The 15,534-nt window shown below is 34.3% G+C and overlaps 1 protein-coding gene across 2 annotated transcripts in view; it reads right to left on the minus strand.

The window, feature by feature from the left end:
• The window catches only part of Pdcd6ip (programmed cell death 6 interacting protein), a 72,731-nt gene that overhangs the window by 42,101 nt on the left and 15,096 nt on the right, over positions 1–15,534 (minus strand). The window contains exons 4-7 of one of the 2 annotated variants that reach the window (XM_087182145.1): positions 9,743–9,870; positions 7,149–7,302; positions 5,923–6,023; positions 3,431–3,562 (exon numbers count right to left, since the gene is read on the minus strand). In XM_087182145.1, the coding sequence (XP_087038271.1) occupies positions 3,431–3,562; positions 5,923–6,023; positions 7,149–7,302; positions 9,743–9,870 (515 nt within the window). The remainder of the gene's footprint in view (positions 1–3,430; positions 3,563–5,922; positions 6,024–7,148; positions 7,303–9,742; positions 9,871–15,534) is intronic. The other variant, XM_087182146.1, reaches the window with a different exon arrangement.

The raw sequence follows: 15,534 nt of genomic DNA on the forward strand, positions 1-15,534 counted from the left end.
TTAGCTAGACAGGATAATGGCACTGTAATGTGGATTGAATTTTTTTAATATTTATCTACTAAAGATACATCCTAAAGTACTTAAGGATTAAGTCACATATAAGATAAACTGTAGAATACACCAAAAACTGAGAAGAGGAAATCAATGAAACAAAATAGCAAACACTGATAAGTCAGTGAAGCTAGGTAATGGACAGTTGTGATTCATATTTAATGTCTGAAATTTTCCAAAAGAGTTAAGTAAAATTCTTACAAAGAAATATAAACCAGCAAGAATAGGAAAATTTTAAAAATCAAGAAATAAGCATGAACAGTTAAAAATTCAGAAAATGAGAGATGAGAACACCTATCAAGCATTAAAATAGTCTAAAGTATGAACAACTTTTAATTCTAATATATGATAAAGTCAGAATCTCGCATCTGTGAACAAAAGAAAGTCACAGTAAATGGCTTAGGGGAAAAATGGGTAGTCATATGGAAAAAGATAAAAGTTGAATCCATACCTCACATCACCCATCAGAATAAAGCCCAAGTGGATCAACAATCCAAATACAACAAAATAAATTATAGATGTATTTATATTTTAATATCAGTAATCCCATTTCTAGAGACCTATTTTAAAATATATGTGTTGTAATAGACTTAACTGCTCCCCAAAATCCATATGTTGAAGTCTCAACCTTGAATGTGATAGTATTTGGAGCTGGGGCCTCTGGGAGATAATTAAATGAGCTCACCAGGGTGGGCATTCGCATGGAACCAGTGCCCGTACAAGTAGAGACATCAGAGATCTTGCTCTCTTTCTTTACCATGTGGGAAAAAAAAGACATTTGCAAACTTCACCAGAACTAGACCATGCTGGTTCCTTGACCTTGGACTTCCAGTCTCCAGAACTGAGCAAATAAATTTCTATTTTTCAGGTTACCTTGTGTACGGTATATTATGGCAGTCCAAACTAAGACATCACACAACAGCAGCAGAAGAAGGCAATAAACTTTATCACTTAATTTATATGAAGTTCAACACAGAGTCAAAGAAAAATGAGTTCTACTGCTATAGTGAAATAGAGACCTTCAAGATACACTGTTACAGGAGAAAAGTGAGATATATCTAGGATAATGAGAAGAGCTAAGAATTTATGCTATCTTTGTGTATAGATATGTATTTGCTTCTATTTTCAAGGGAAAAAATGCTGAAAAGATTAAACAAGAAACTAAAGGAAATTATCCATCTGAAATTACCCATAGGGAAAAAGAATGGAGGGAACAGACAAGAGGGACAGGGTTAAAACATACACCTATATATTTTTCCCAATTTTTATTTTGAAAAATTTCAAGCCAATTAAAAAAAACTGAAAGAATAGAATAAGTAACAATATGCCCTCTACTTAGGTTCAACAACTGTTATCATTTTGCTGTATTTGCTTTATCTCTAACTTTCCAATACATATACACATACATGTACCTTTTTTTATGCAGAACCATTAGAAACTAAAGTTCAGATGTTATGACCCAACAACCCGAAATACCTCAGCACATATTGTTTAATAAAGTCAACTTCCTTAATACCTATAACCTACTATCCTAACTAATAAAACAAATAATACATTCATGAAATTAAATTTAACACCTTGAAAAGGCCTTCAATAATGAGTTAAATAAATGTGACATAATCACTCTCAATCTTGTTTTTGTATCTTCAGATCTATGTTTTTGTTAGTTTTTGTGGTTTTGTTTGGTTATTTTGTTTGGTTGGTCGGTCAGTCGGTTGGTTGGTTTGGTTTGGTTTTTTTTAAAATAGGTTATCACTGTAGTTCAGGCTGGCCTTGAACTCACTATGTACTCCAAGCTTCCCTCAGACTCATAGTGATCCTCTTGCCTCAGCCTCTTAAGTGCTGGGATTATAGGCATGTGCCACCTTGCCCAGCCATATCTTATCTGTATGGTCTGTATGTTTTAAAAACTTTCTGAAAACTACTTTTGCAGCTGCAGAAATTCCACCATGAGCAATAAGATCTATATTCTGCAGCCAAATAAACTCCATTATTTAAGAAGTACAACTTGTAAGATGCATTAAGTCCAGGTACAATTGTTCTTGGCTCCAGAAGTGACCTAGGCAGCAATTTTACCTTTGCTGCCATTTTATCTATTGTTTTCATTTCCCTGAGTAGGATTTTCTTGTTTCTGGTTTGTATGCAACCAAATAGTTTGCTTTGCTAGTAGCAATGGGTAGAAACTTGGTTTGATGGTATGACTACCTAATGATCTCTATCAGGATCATGGGGTACTATATTAAAAAGCTACACAGAATAAGATTTGTTGGTAATCTTTTTTTTTGTTTTTTTTTTGGTCTGTTGATCTGTGATCTGAAATCAATATTTAAAAATATTTCATGCCTATTGGAAAGAGGAACTGCCCTCTGATGTTGTGTTAATTTTTGATCTATAACTGAGAAAGTACCTTCTCACTGTGTGAATCTGAAATAGTTTCCTTTTTCTATAGAGTATTTAATACTTAGATTAACATTAAAGGAGTCATCTTCTGACTGGTTTACAGAAATTAAATAAGTCCCTTAAATCTAACAGTCCCAGAATTCCCAGAAAATAAAAAAAATAAATTTCTAATAATTTAAATATGCTGGCCTTAAAAAAATTCTCTCCCACAGCAATTCCTAGCTCAGAAGCATTTTTATATACAAAGGTAGCTTATATAACAACACTGAATTTCTAGAAAAATCAGACACATTTGAAAACCTAGGTTTTATTAAAAAAATCTTCCTCTAGTTTTGTCAATATGGGTTTTCTTACAAAAGACTAAACTTTCTAAACAGTTCTATAATATCTTCTAATTTCCAATCCATATTTGAATTTCCCTAACAGTACTTTTCCTATCCTTTACTGCACCAATATTCAAAACATAATTCATTTAAACTCTTGTCCCTCTTGCAAAGTTGACCCAGATATCACAGGAAGTTTCTGACAACCCCAATGCCAACACTATGGCTGTAACTACATAGAAGGTATTCTGCTGGGGGTGGGAGGTAAATCACTGTCCTTCTCAGGCTGCAGAAGTATACGTACCACAAAGGACAGGCACAAGTTAAGCACTGCACATCTTCACGGAGCATGGTAATTACTTTACAATATTTTTACGTTAAAATAAACATAGATGAGAGAATTGAAGACAAAATTTTGTGTTCACTTTTAGATAAAATATAAGGCTTCAAAAAAATAAAAATAAATTTAAAAAAGAGTACACAAAGCCTTAAGATGAAAACACTCGCTCATCTCTGATGACAGGAGTAATAAATGGGAAAAAGTTGTGATAAATAAACCTAGGATTCCCAAGTTACCTAACTATTAGAGATTAGAGAAACCAGGTAGAGAACCAAGTTAGAGAACCAAATTACCTAACTATTACCAAGAAACTCACCTGTAACCTTGCAATCTCTTCCCCAAATTTCTTCTGCTGTTTTGCCAGGATAGACTGGTGGTACTCAGCATTGGCCTGCATGATACAGTGTTTTGCAGCCAAGACGGGGAACACCTCCTGGAAATAAAAATACTGACCAGGGGAGAGTCCAACCAAACAAACCATCACAGACAACATGGGACGCAGGAAGAAAAAGGAAAAGGAGACAGAAATTAGAATCACCCCATTAATGGTTTAGAGATAGGTTAGTCATTAGATGTAAACAGAGAAGACCACATGATTTTGCAAGAACTGAATTCTATGAATTTATTTTTTTCTTTCAATTAAAATTAAGGGGTTTTTTTTAAACTGTTAACTGAAGCCAATTTAGGTTTTTCAAATTCACTTCAATTAATCCATGAAGTAAGCGATTTGTTTACAAGGAAGAAAGGAAAGCATGCATTAGAAAGAGAAGTAGAATGGACATTCAGAGGAATACCAAGCACGGGGCTTTAGAAGCTTTCTCATGAGTCCTTACCCAGCCCTCAGAGTTAACTAAACCACCATTACTCACATATACTAATGAAATTGCTCTATAGCTGACTGTTTCATCATGTTTAAAAGACAAAAGACAGCAAAATAAGTTCTCACTTAAATTCATGTGCTAAGAGATTTCTTAATCAAGATTTTTAGCCATACAAAAATGATTCATCATATAAACACTAATATTTGAGGAATATGTACTCAAAAACACATCACAGACATACAAATGCATTAGTAAGTTAACTGCTAATGATATGATAAAATGTTATTTAGCTCTAAATTTATTTTCAAAACAATTCCAGTCAAAATTTTTAAAAATCCAAACATATGAACCAGAACAGCCATTATATTTGATAGAAGCTCTTCCAAAATGCCAAATCCTAGCCTATAACCTCATTGTCTTCAGGAAGTACGTTAAAAAAAAAAAAAAATCCAAGAAATATACTAGACAATCACTGTCTAGACAAAAATATGAGAAATCAAAAACTGAATTACTACCTTCAGTGTTTTTCTGTCTCCCAGTGAATAATTTCCTAGCTTCCTGGATCACTACTTGCAGATATTCCAGTTTTATAACTAGAATTTGAAAATACCTTATGAGCTTTATCAGTAAAAAGGAAATAACGACATCTGAATCTCAAATTGCATTCATGCCAGTACTCAAGGTAAGACTGGAGTAACTTGGTACTTAAACAGGAGATTTTCAAAGAATACCAGGAGTGCTGCAGAGGTAGTTTCCAAGTCTTTGTAGGAGACATTCTTCGTTCCGTAACAGGACTGAACTAATGGCCCAACAGGATGTAACGGTACACTGTGCGGCTGAACATGAGGTCTTTTAGATGAAAAAAAGGTGAGAAGAGATCCCAAGTCTCTTTTTAAAAGTAATGCTACTAAGACCCAAGAGTCCTGGGCAAATTTCTACCAGGCTCTTGGTGTAAATTCCCAGGAATCTTCACATAATTCCTTACTGTTCATTTTCTCATTAAAGTGTACTTTTCATATACTTATGTGCATCTTTACCCCTAAAGCTCTCTGCAATTTCATAATTTACAAATATTTCTGAAGGTGACTTATAAATTCATCCATTTCCCTATTAACATGTTACCTATGTAACAAATATTATCTGCTACCATAAGAAAAAACTAATTCCTTGAACATCTCTGAAAGACAATAACTAAAAGATGTATTTCACTCAATTTTTTTCTTTTTTAACCATTCCAATGTAACTTTTTAGTCTAATCATGTTTTGTCATTTACAAATGATTATCCTTGATCACTCTTTTCAAATGCCACTTGAGAAAAGTTTACATTTAAACATGACACTTCCTGTGACATATGGTTTAAGATGGCTGCTTTTCCTTCACTGTCCTTTAGAAGCCCAATTTGCTACCCTGTTGGCAAAATTTAATTCTAATCAAAGTATCGGATGAATTTAAGTTTCTTTTCCTTTTCTGTCTGTTTTTGCACTTTATGACTCATCTTTAAGAAAACAGGACAGTAATTAAAAATGAGTAATCAACATGCTGAAGTATTCATGCTTGTACCTAATCACCAATGATTCAGAATGACACAATGCCTTGATTTGATTAAATTACTGAAAACAGATAATGAAAGTTTTCTAGAAAGAGTTTTAGTTTGGAAAAACAAGTATAATAAAAAGTAAAGGCAAAGGCATCCCCTAAATATAAAAGAACCGTTCATGCATCTTAAATTCAAAAACTATTTCTACCAATATATTCTTCAAATGTTTCTATTGAAATTTCAAATATTCTTTTTTTTTTTTTTTTTTTGGTACTGGGGTACTGGGGATCGAACTTGGGTCCTTGTGCTTGCACAGCAGGCAGCGAAACCACTGAGGTAAATCCCCACCCAAAATTTCAAATATTCTTAAGATGCATAGTTTTCAACTTGCTTCTTGTACACAATATTTTCACATGCAAAATAACCACGTTTATTAAACAGTGACTGACCTTGGGGAGAGTGTCTTTGTATTGACACTGTTTGAAAGCATCACCAAAGTAATCTGCAGCCTGATTAGCCAACTTAGCTATGATGGCATCTTTCATTTTATCTGGAATAAAGTATAAAATTGACAATTATAATTAAAAATGATGATATAATTAAAACTTAATGAGATAAACTAATACATGACTCAGTAAATACAGTCATTGAGATCAAAAGTTTAGAATTTGTAAAAATCCTAATTGATGAAATTGTCTTCTGCATAAAATTATTTATTTCATAGGCAAATCCAAAGAGATTAAAAAATAGACTAATGGTTGCTGACCATGGGGAAAAAGGAAATAAGGAGTAATTATTAATGCATGTTCAGTTATTTTTTGGGATGATAATATTCTAAAATAAGATGGTGCTAATTGTTGAAAACCTCTTTACTCCACTAAAAACCACTGAATTATAAACTTTGAAAGGGTGAATTTTGGTGTATATGAATTCTACTCCAATATACACTTTTTTTTAAAAGAAAAAATTATTCTACTTCATACATTTTCCATATGATGACTGTGCTCTTATTTTTAATTACCTGGCATGAGTGAATTTTCAGCCTATATTCTATTGTTTCATAATAATTTACATGTCTTAAAAGAATTGATCTCATTCCCCCATTCACCAAGGACTCTGCCTGGATGGCTCCTTCCTTTCATTTAAGAGGCCAGTCTTGACTAATGAACCTAAAATTAACATGACTCCCCTAAATCTCTATACCACAACCAGTCACTATCACATAATTCACTCACACTTTCCTCACTGCAACAATCTCACTCAGAAATCATCTTGTCATTAATTTCATTATCATCTCCCCTACACTAAAATTAAAGCTTCCTAGAAACAGAAGTCTTGCTTGTCTATTAACTCTTTAACTAGAGACTAGAACAATGCTTACAATACAGTAAGCACCCAGTAAATATTTGCTAAATGAATGCTTTATAATACTGCAAACATATATAAATACTATTTCAAAATCTAGTGTCTAAGAAGAGGTAACTGAGCTTTCACAACATAAGCCTTCAAACACTGCCCACAATCTTGTAATACAAGTTCAAAAAACGAAAGCTGTAATTTTTTAATAATCTCTGTATCATGTTCAAAAAGGAAGGTCTACATAGAACATATATTCTAATCACTTTTTTAGTTTAAAAGCTTATTACTTCTTTTAACATGCAAAAGTTGGAGTTACCTCTTGCAGCTTTTAAAAAAAATACTTCTTGGGCCTGTGCCAGCATGATAAGACTGAGGGTCCCAACAGTGTCTGGAGATATGTCCACAGTAGGCTCTCGATTTAAGGCAGATAAAACCGTCTCCTTAATATGTAAAAAGGCACCACTAGCAAACTAAAGAGGGGAAAAAACATTTTTTAAAATCTCTAAGAGCTCAGTAAGACTTTATTTTCTACTATAACAAACAAAAATCATTTGAAATGTAAATTCTTTGTGCAGTTATTATAAATTTTCTTATGATACAAAACCAGTCTAAAATAACTGACTTACAGATGATAAGCTTATCTTTCAAAAACTCTATAGAGGAAGGCTGAGGCAGGAGGATCGCCAGGAGTTTGAGACCAGCCTGGGTCATATAATGAGTTCAAGGCCAGCCTGATTTACATGAGAAGACCTTGTTTAACAACAACAACAACAACAACAACAAAAACTCTATAAAATAACAAAAGGTTTAACAAAGATTAAAAGTAAATTACGGAAAGCTGGGCATGGTGGCACATGCCCATAATGCTGACACTCTAGGGGATGAAGCAGGAGAATCACAAGTTCAAGACCAGCTTGGACAACTTACTTAGACCCTGTCTCAAAACAAAGCATAAAAAAGGGATTGAGGATGTAGCCCAATGCAAAGGCTCTGGGTTCAATCACTAGTAAAAGAAAAAAAAAAAGTAAATAAATTAATGGCAAAAAATCATTAGGCTTATTTATTTTTAGATACACTTCAAATTTTACCTAAGAATACAGGAAAGCATAAAACACTAATGAAATTTTTTTTTGATGCTCTTGCTTTGCTCCCAAACAAATTCATTGTTCAAATAAGCATGGTATGAAGATGTACCCTTAATCCTCTGAACAAGAGCGTCACTATCCACTGCTCATCATTTTTGTTGGGCTGTTAAGAGCTCCCTACTGAAATGTTCTCCATTAAACTGATCATCCCACTGATATTTTGTTAATGATACTATTAAAATAGCTTTGTTTTTGTGGGGAAAAAAAATATACACTAAGAGGAAGAAAGTTCTGGAATCAAAAGGTAGGCTGGATATGCAGTTTACACAGAGATAATTCAAAGTTAACTGTACAAAAGAGAGTATCAAGCTTTATTCATTTATAAAGTCCTATGAAACTACTATCTGTAAGGATTATTCAGTTGGTCTTGGTTAGTGACTAACAGAAATACAGATCAGACAATGAGAGGTCAAGCCTTATACACAGTGAAGGAACTAGAGGTCGAGAGGTACTAAAGAACTTGCCCATTAGCACATAATGGCTTCTGGGTGGCAAATGGCCTAGACAAGGTGCAAAGTCTAACACCACTACTTTTCTATCCTTCATACGACGTGTCTGTGAAGACTGACAGAACAGAATATTTCCTAAATAATTCAAAATGACTTCTTGGATCTCTCATGCCAATTAATTGTTACGGTTAACAAAAAGCTAAATAAAATTGCATCTCATTTTCATATTTTAAAATATTTGCCATTTACAGCCTCAAAAAGAAATAGTATGTGTGTTATACTTGCCATTTATGCCCATTGAAATTGTACAGCAAGTCATAACTTTGGTGTATATTGTTTGCTTAAATTATAATTTCCTTTCACTTTCACAAACAACATTCCTCTCCTCTCCCCCGAACTTAAACAATGGTAAAAATCAAACTCAGAGCACCTCTGAGACAAGCAAATTCCACAGGGACACACAGGAAGGAATACCTGGAATTCTGTGATATTTGAAATAAGAATGCCTAAAACGAAAATGAAACTCATTTCTGAGCTTAGTCTCATCTGTGAAATGGGAATGCCATAATGTAACATGTATCATAAATTGTAAACTAGGGCCCGGGATTTAGCTCAGTGGCCTTGCCACTTGCCTCGCAAGCACAAGGTCCTGAGTTCAATCCCCAGTAGCAAAAAAAAAAAAAAAATCCCAAACAAAATAAATTGTAAACTTATATAAAATACGGAAACAATTATATTAAACTGGAACAAAAAGTTAAATGATAAACAACTACCACAAAATAACAACTTAAATTAGCGAATGATTAATAACTAAAATAGAGTTAGCCATCTTAGGATCATTGTATGCCTGACCAAATTTAAATATGACCTCTCCATAAGTCTCAGAATCCAACTTTTATTTTCTTGCCAAAGTTCTTAATTTTTGTGACACCAGTGAAATTTCTGGTGTCTCACTCTATGAAACATAAAAAAATAATATATAAATGCTTTAAATTAGGTCATTTACTTAAATGGGATTTACCATAAATGTTTATAATTTTGTCTCATACATTTATTCAATCAACATTCACTGAGCCTCTCTTATGAGCCAGGCACTGTGCTAGGTGCTCGGTGTACAATGGGGAGGAAAAACAGACTTGGTCTATAAGTAGTTAATCTAAAGGGTTTAGCAATAAGAATCAATTCATTTAAAAAGTGACTTACTTTTCAAGAACACATCTGTTGTACAAAGAAGCATCTATAAACCTAAAGGTAAATTATTTTCATTTTAATGCAACTTATGTTGATCATTATGTAGTAACTGCTTTTCTGCATACCTGGTAATGTTTAGCAGCGATTTTCAATCCTTCATCATTATCCAGGTTCTGTTCTGCTGCAATCTGGCTAGCTAAGGCTGCACAATTGAACAACACACAGCTCTTTTCATATCCTAAGCTTGCAAGAGCTGTAAAAAATTAAGAAGGAAAAGTTTATCAGATTATTTTTTCTAAGGAAAATAAATGTTTCAAAGAGAAATGCTATATGATCTCTATCCCACTACTTCTCAAAAAAAGTTTCCAGAGCTGTTTTCTCACCTACTTAGAGCTGTCCAGCCATTTACTTCCACAACAATATTCCCATCATCAAAAACTCAAAGAAGATCAGAGGCTGGGGGTATGGCTCAAGTTGTACAGTGCTTGTCTAACATGCCTGAGGCCCTAGGTTCAATCCCCAGCACCACCGGGGGAAAAAACCCTCAAAAGATTAATAATTTCTTTTGTCTTCTTCCTTTTATTTCTACAAACTTAGAGTTGAATTCAAAAATGTAAAAATCAATCTCATGTCATTTCTCACTTAATTTCTTACATTCAAACAAGTTCTTTCTACTTTCCCATCATGTCTCAAAATTATATCTTCCCATAAGTCAGTCTTTCATCACTACAAACCTGAGTGAAGGCAAGCAGCTCCCAGCTGCCCTTCCATACCTCATTCCCTCATGCCAATACATCTATCTCTCAGAGGGCTAGCAGATTAGTTTAGCTAAAATGTAACTGTGCATAAGAATTTATAACCTTATATCCACTAGCATAGCTACTATTAAAAAAAACAAAAAGAAATAACAAGTGTGAAGAGAAATTTGTAGAGAAATTGAAACCTTTTGTACACTGTTGATGGAAATATAAAATGCTACAGCTTCTGTGGAAAACAATATGGTGGGTTCTCAAAAAATTAAAAATTGAATTACAATATGATCCAAATATTTCACTTCTGGGTATATACCCAAAAAACCTGAAAGCAAGGTCTCAAAGACATATGTGTATACCCGTGTTCACAGTAACATTATTCACAACAGCTAAAAGGTGAAAAGCAACTCAGTCCATCACTGATACATGGATAAACAAAGTGATATATACATACACTAAAATACTATTCAACTTTTAAAAGGAAGAAAATCACCTGCTACAATATAATCTTAAGGATATTATACTAAGTGAAATAATCACAAAAAGACAAACACTGTATGAATCCACTTACATGAAGTACTCAGTTCCCAACTTCATAAAAACATACCAGGGAAAAAAGGGTGGTGGCATTTGAGTACGTACAGCATTTCAGATGTCCAAGATTCAAACCTTCTGGAGGTCTGTTTCACAACAATGTGAATATACCTAACTACTGAACTGAACCCTTAAAAATAGTTAAGATGCTAAATTTCAAGTCATACGTTTTATTTCCTTATCATGTTATATGTTTCTCACAATTTTTTTTTTAAGACAAACATGGTATGATCCTACTTACATGAGTTATCTAGAGTAGTCAAATTCAGAGACAGAAAGTATAATGGTAGCTGCCAGGGACTGGTGGAGAAGGAAGAATGGAAAGTTACTGTTTAATGGGTATAGGATTTCAGTTTTATAAGATAAAAAGAGTCCTAGAAATAGATGGTAGTGACGGCTGAACAATAATAAGAATGTACTAAATACTACTGAGTGACACATTTATAAACGGTTAAAGTGGTATATTATGTGTATTTTATCACAACTAAAAATAATTTTTTAGAAAAAAAACTAGACTGAGGATGTAGCTCAGTGGTAGAGTGCCTAGCATGCACAAGATCCTGGATTCAATCCCCAGGACCACCCACCCAACCCACCCCAACCCCCCAAAAAAACAGAATCTATAATGGCTCCCTATTACAGTATTTGTAAAATGCAATTACAGTGTATTTCAAGGTCTCATATAATGTACCAAGCATGGACCACCAGGCAAAATAACCTGAAAGCATCTTATAAAAAACACTGGACAAACCATCTAGCAGAACCAGAACAACACAATTGTGTGTGTTTACGCACAAAGTAAAGCCCTTCTTGTTACAGCACCTTGGTAGCTTCTTTTTTAATAATGACTGGTTTTCAACTTGCTTGCAAACCAATTCTAGCCTCCTAATTCTAAAATTTAGCAGACATACCCACCAGTTACTCTAACCTATTTTCTTAAATACATGAAAAATCTAGCACAAACCAGATGTGAGGACAGCTTTCAGGAAAATAGAAGTAATTCAAAAACTGACTCAGAGCAAACAAAGACAACTCCAGGAACAGAAGATAACATTTCAAAGTCATAATTAGCATCCTTAAGAGATCCAAAGTTGGTACATCCATAAAGTAAGAACAAGTTATTTTTACAAATCAGTAAGAAAAATAACCTCGAAATTAAAAATAGAAAGTAATATATAAGCAGCCTCTCAAATGAATATAAAGCCAAAGAATTTTAAAATGTAAAAATTATGAGAAAAAATTCAGAATAATCACCACCCTACTAATAGAGGACAAGTATTCCAAAGAGAAAAGGGAGAGGGGAAGAAGGGAGAGAGAAAGGGAAGGGGAAATTATCAAAGAAAAATAAGAATTCCCCAGGGCTGAAGAGAGGTGTAAGTGCTCCCACTAACGGCCAACAATAATTACGAGACACAAAGAATAAAATGAGATCCTAGATCTTTTCAAATTGCCAAACATAGAAAACAAAAAGAAGATTGTAAAACCCCTCCCAAGAAAAAAGGAACAGGTCAACTACAAAAGAAGAGACCTTTCATCAGTAACACTAGATACTAAAAGGCAAGGGAACAATGTCTTCAAATTCTAAATAAATACAACTTTTAATTACAGACATATATGGGGGCCAGGAAAAGGGACAAAATAATAAGAAAAAACATAATTAAATAGATGAGAGCCAACTTATGCTATAGACTCTTATTCTGAGTGAGGTGAGAAATACACAGTTTTTCAACAGTGTATTAATCAGCCCAACTATAGAAAACAAACCATAGGAAAGCAGGAGACTGGTGCAACACAACAGGTAGCTGCTACAGTAAAATGCTGAGAGGTGATGGTACTCTGGATTTTTTTTTATCACTGTATATTTTTATATTGGAAATGTGCACCTTTAACATAATCTCTCTTGGTTTTTATTTGTTCTCCATTCCCCTGCCCTCCCTTCAACCCCTCCATCCCTCCCTATTTACAAAGACTTTGTTTCCATTTTTCCATTTTCTCCTATGGATTCCATTTCAGAAGTAACTGGATTTTGAGCATACTTTAAAGGAAAATCTGAGTTTGCTGATGAATTAACTGGATGTAGATAATGAAATGAAACAGAGTCAAGGATGACTCATTATTACCTAATCATCTAGTTGCCATAATTTCACATCAAATTCATATGTACAGACATTTTTGAAAAGAAAAGTTTCAGAAAGTTGACCTTCATTTAGAAAGTTACTAAAGATATTCCAGCAAAGAGAAGATACACTATCCAGAAAATAATGGTTTTAAGATAGAGGAAACAATGACAATCCAGGAAAAAAGCTATAGCACAGCGTTCTGTTTCAATAATTTCTCATGTCTGAGAGATTTTATGAGAAAGTTTTCTGTTCTTGTAATCAAATCTTACAGGTTTTTTCTTTTTTTTAAGATTTCTTCTAGCACATCTAAAACCAAGGGGTTTTTTTATGTTCAACTTCCTTCTTTAAAGAGCGTTTTCTTATTATTCAACTCTATTCTTGTTTTTCGGGATTTCTTCTTTTTTGTTGTTTTTGTGAGGCAGAGTCTCGCTCTATAGTTCAGGCTGGCCTTGAACTCACTTTGTAGCCCAAGCAGCCCTCAAACTAGTGGTGATCCTACCTCAGCCTCCTGAGTGCTGGGATTACAGCTGTACGCCACCACACCTGGCATGATTTCTTCTTTTTCATTAAGTTTTTCGAAGTAAATCACATATTTAAAAGTAAAAATCATTTTCTAAAATTCAAATAATTATTTTAAAAAGAACACAAAAGAAAATAAATTTAACATCAATCAATATTCCACCTCCTAGAGTTAACCACTGTTAATTTTTTGGTATTTTCACAAAAAAACTCCCATGTGCTCATACATAACTTTTGACAAAATGGATACTACACCATACTCAGGTTGCCTGGAATGCATAACTCCAGGGAGGAGAAATCACACTGGGTTTTAATGAAGAGTGTCCCAAGGGGACCAACTCAAGGAACCCCAAGGTATATAATACAGCAAACTCTGACCTATAAAAGGGTTTTTATTCAATATTCTATGGACATAGCTCTACATGTCAACAAATACATATTTGCATTATCACTTAGTCTCCTAAAAGTGAACAGTATTATAAGTGGGTAATAAGATATTACTGAAGGATATTTAATTTCTAATTTGTACTGCTAACAAAGCCTTCATGAACCACTTCCTGTTCTATTTATGCTCTTAACTTTTTGCTTCCCTCTTCTAGGAACTTGGCTCATCACTTATCTCTCCCACTCTAGTATTTCCTAGTTTCCTGTCATCTATTCCTTATTCTCAACCCACTAATTTGCTCACATCACAACAGCACTAAAAATACTTTACTCTGCTTCCCTCTCAGTATAATGCTTCCTTTGTCCCTTAATCTTTACTGCAAATGTTCTAAAATGAGCAACTCACACTTGCCATTTACATATCCTAACCTCATGTCTACTCCTAACTTGATGCAACTTGACTTCTTCAGCATGCTCCTAGTAAACTCTCTACCAAATCCAAGGACTTTTCAACCTCATTTGCTCTTACGGTTTACATCTAAATGTCTCCGCAAGAGCCTCATGCGTTGAGGCAGGGCTCAAAAATGGCGACTGAATTACACTGATTTGCACTATACCTGATTTGCAGGTCAGTGGGGGTGTGACCTGGAAGAGTGTATCTCCCTCCCTTGCTCCTTGCTTCTCTATTTCCTGATGTGAGCAGCTCTTCCTCCCTATGGTCCTGTGCCATGCTGTTCTGCCTTGGATCCAGCTGATCATAATCTGTAGCCATGAGCCAAGTAAGCCTCTCCTCCTTTAAGTTATATGTGTAGTTTTGTCCCAGCAACAAGGAAAGTAACTAAGACAATGACCTTTGCCACAATGACTCTATCAATGTCTCAACCTGTACGATCAGTAGAGCCACTTGGAGATATTCTCAGATACTAATTCCAGTGCCCCAACCAAAATTTCCCATCACATCTTGTAGGAACACTTTGTATATTTAATATTTTCACCAGGTAATTCTACATGCAGTCAGGCTTGGGAACTACTGGACTTTATCACCACTGAAACTTCTGGCATTCACTGCCACGTCTCTAATTTCCTGGTTCCTTTAAAATCTGAAAGCTTTTTCTCACCCTCATTTCTAGAATCTCTTCCTCTACTTCCTCTGATTATATTAACTCGGACTTTCATACATCTCTATTAACTGATAGAGGGGATATTATCATCCAATGATAATGGTTCCCAAATCTACATCTCTACCTCTTCTAAGCTTTAAATCCATTATTTCCTAACACTAGGAAAATTTTTCCACCCCAACATAAAACAGAAAAGTCAAATCCAACCTACTAAAAGGAATAAAAATCAAAATAGACAAGCCAAGTTTGACCAAATCTCTGGGTCAACACTTAGCTTCTCCTCCTCTTCCCTCTGTCAGCAAATCCAATCAATCTCACCTCTGAAATGCCTCCTAGGCCTGTATCTTCTACTCTAAACCATATCTATCTCCTACCTGGTATGACCTCATCATGTCTCACCAGAGACTGGTTTGTTTTTTGCCAGTCC

Source organism: Heterocephalus glaber, unplaced genomic scaffold (genome assembly GCF_053883595.1).
Source record: "Heterocephalus glaber isolate CG9 unplaced genomic scaffold, H.glaber_assembly_v1.0 deba00001472, whole genome shotgun sequence".
Classification (NCBI taxonomy): domain Eukaryota; kingdom Metazoa; phylum Chordata; class Mammalia; order Rodentia; family Bathyergidae; genus Heterocephalus; species Heterocephalus glaber.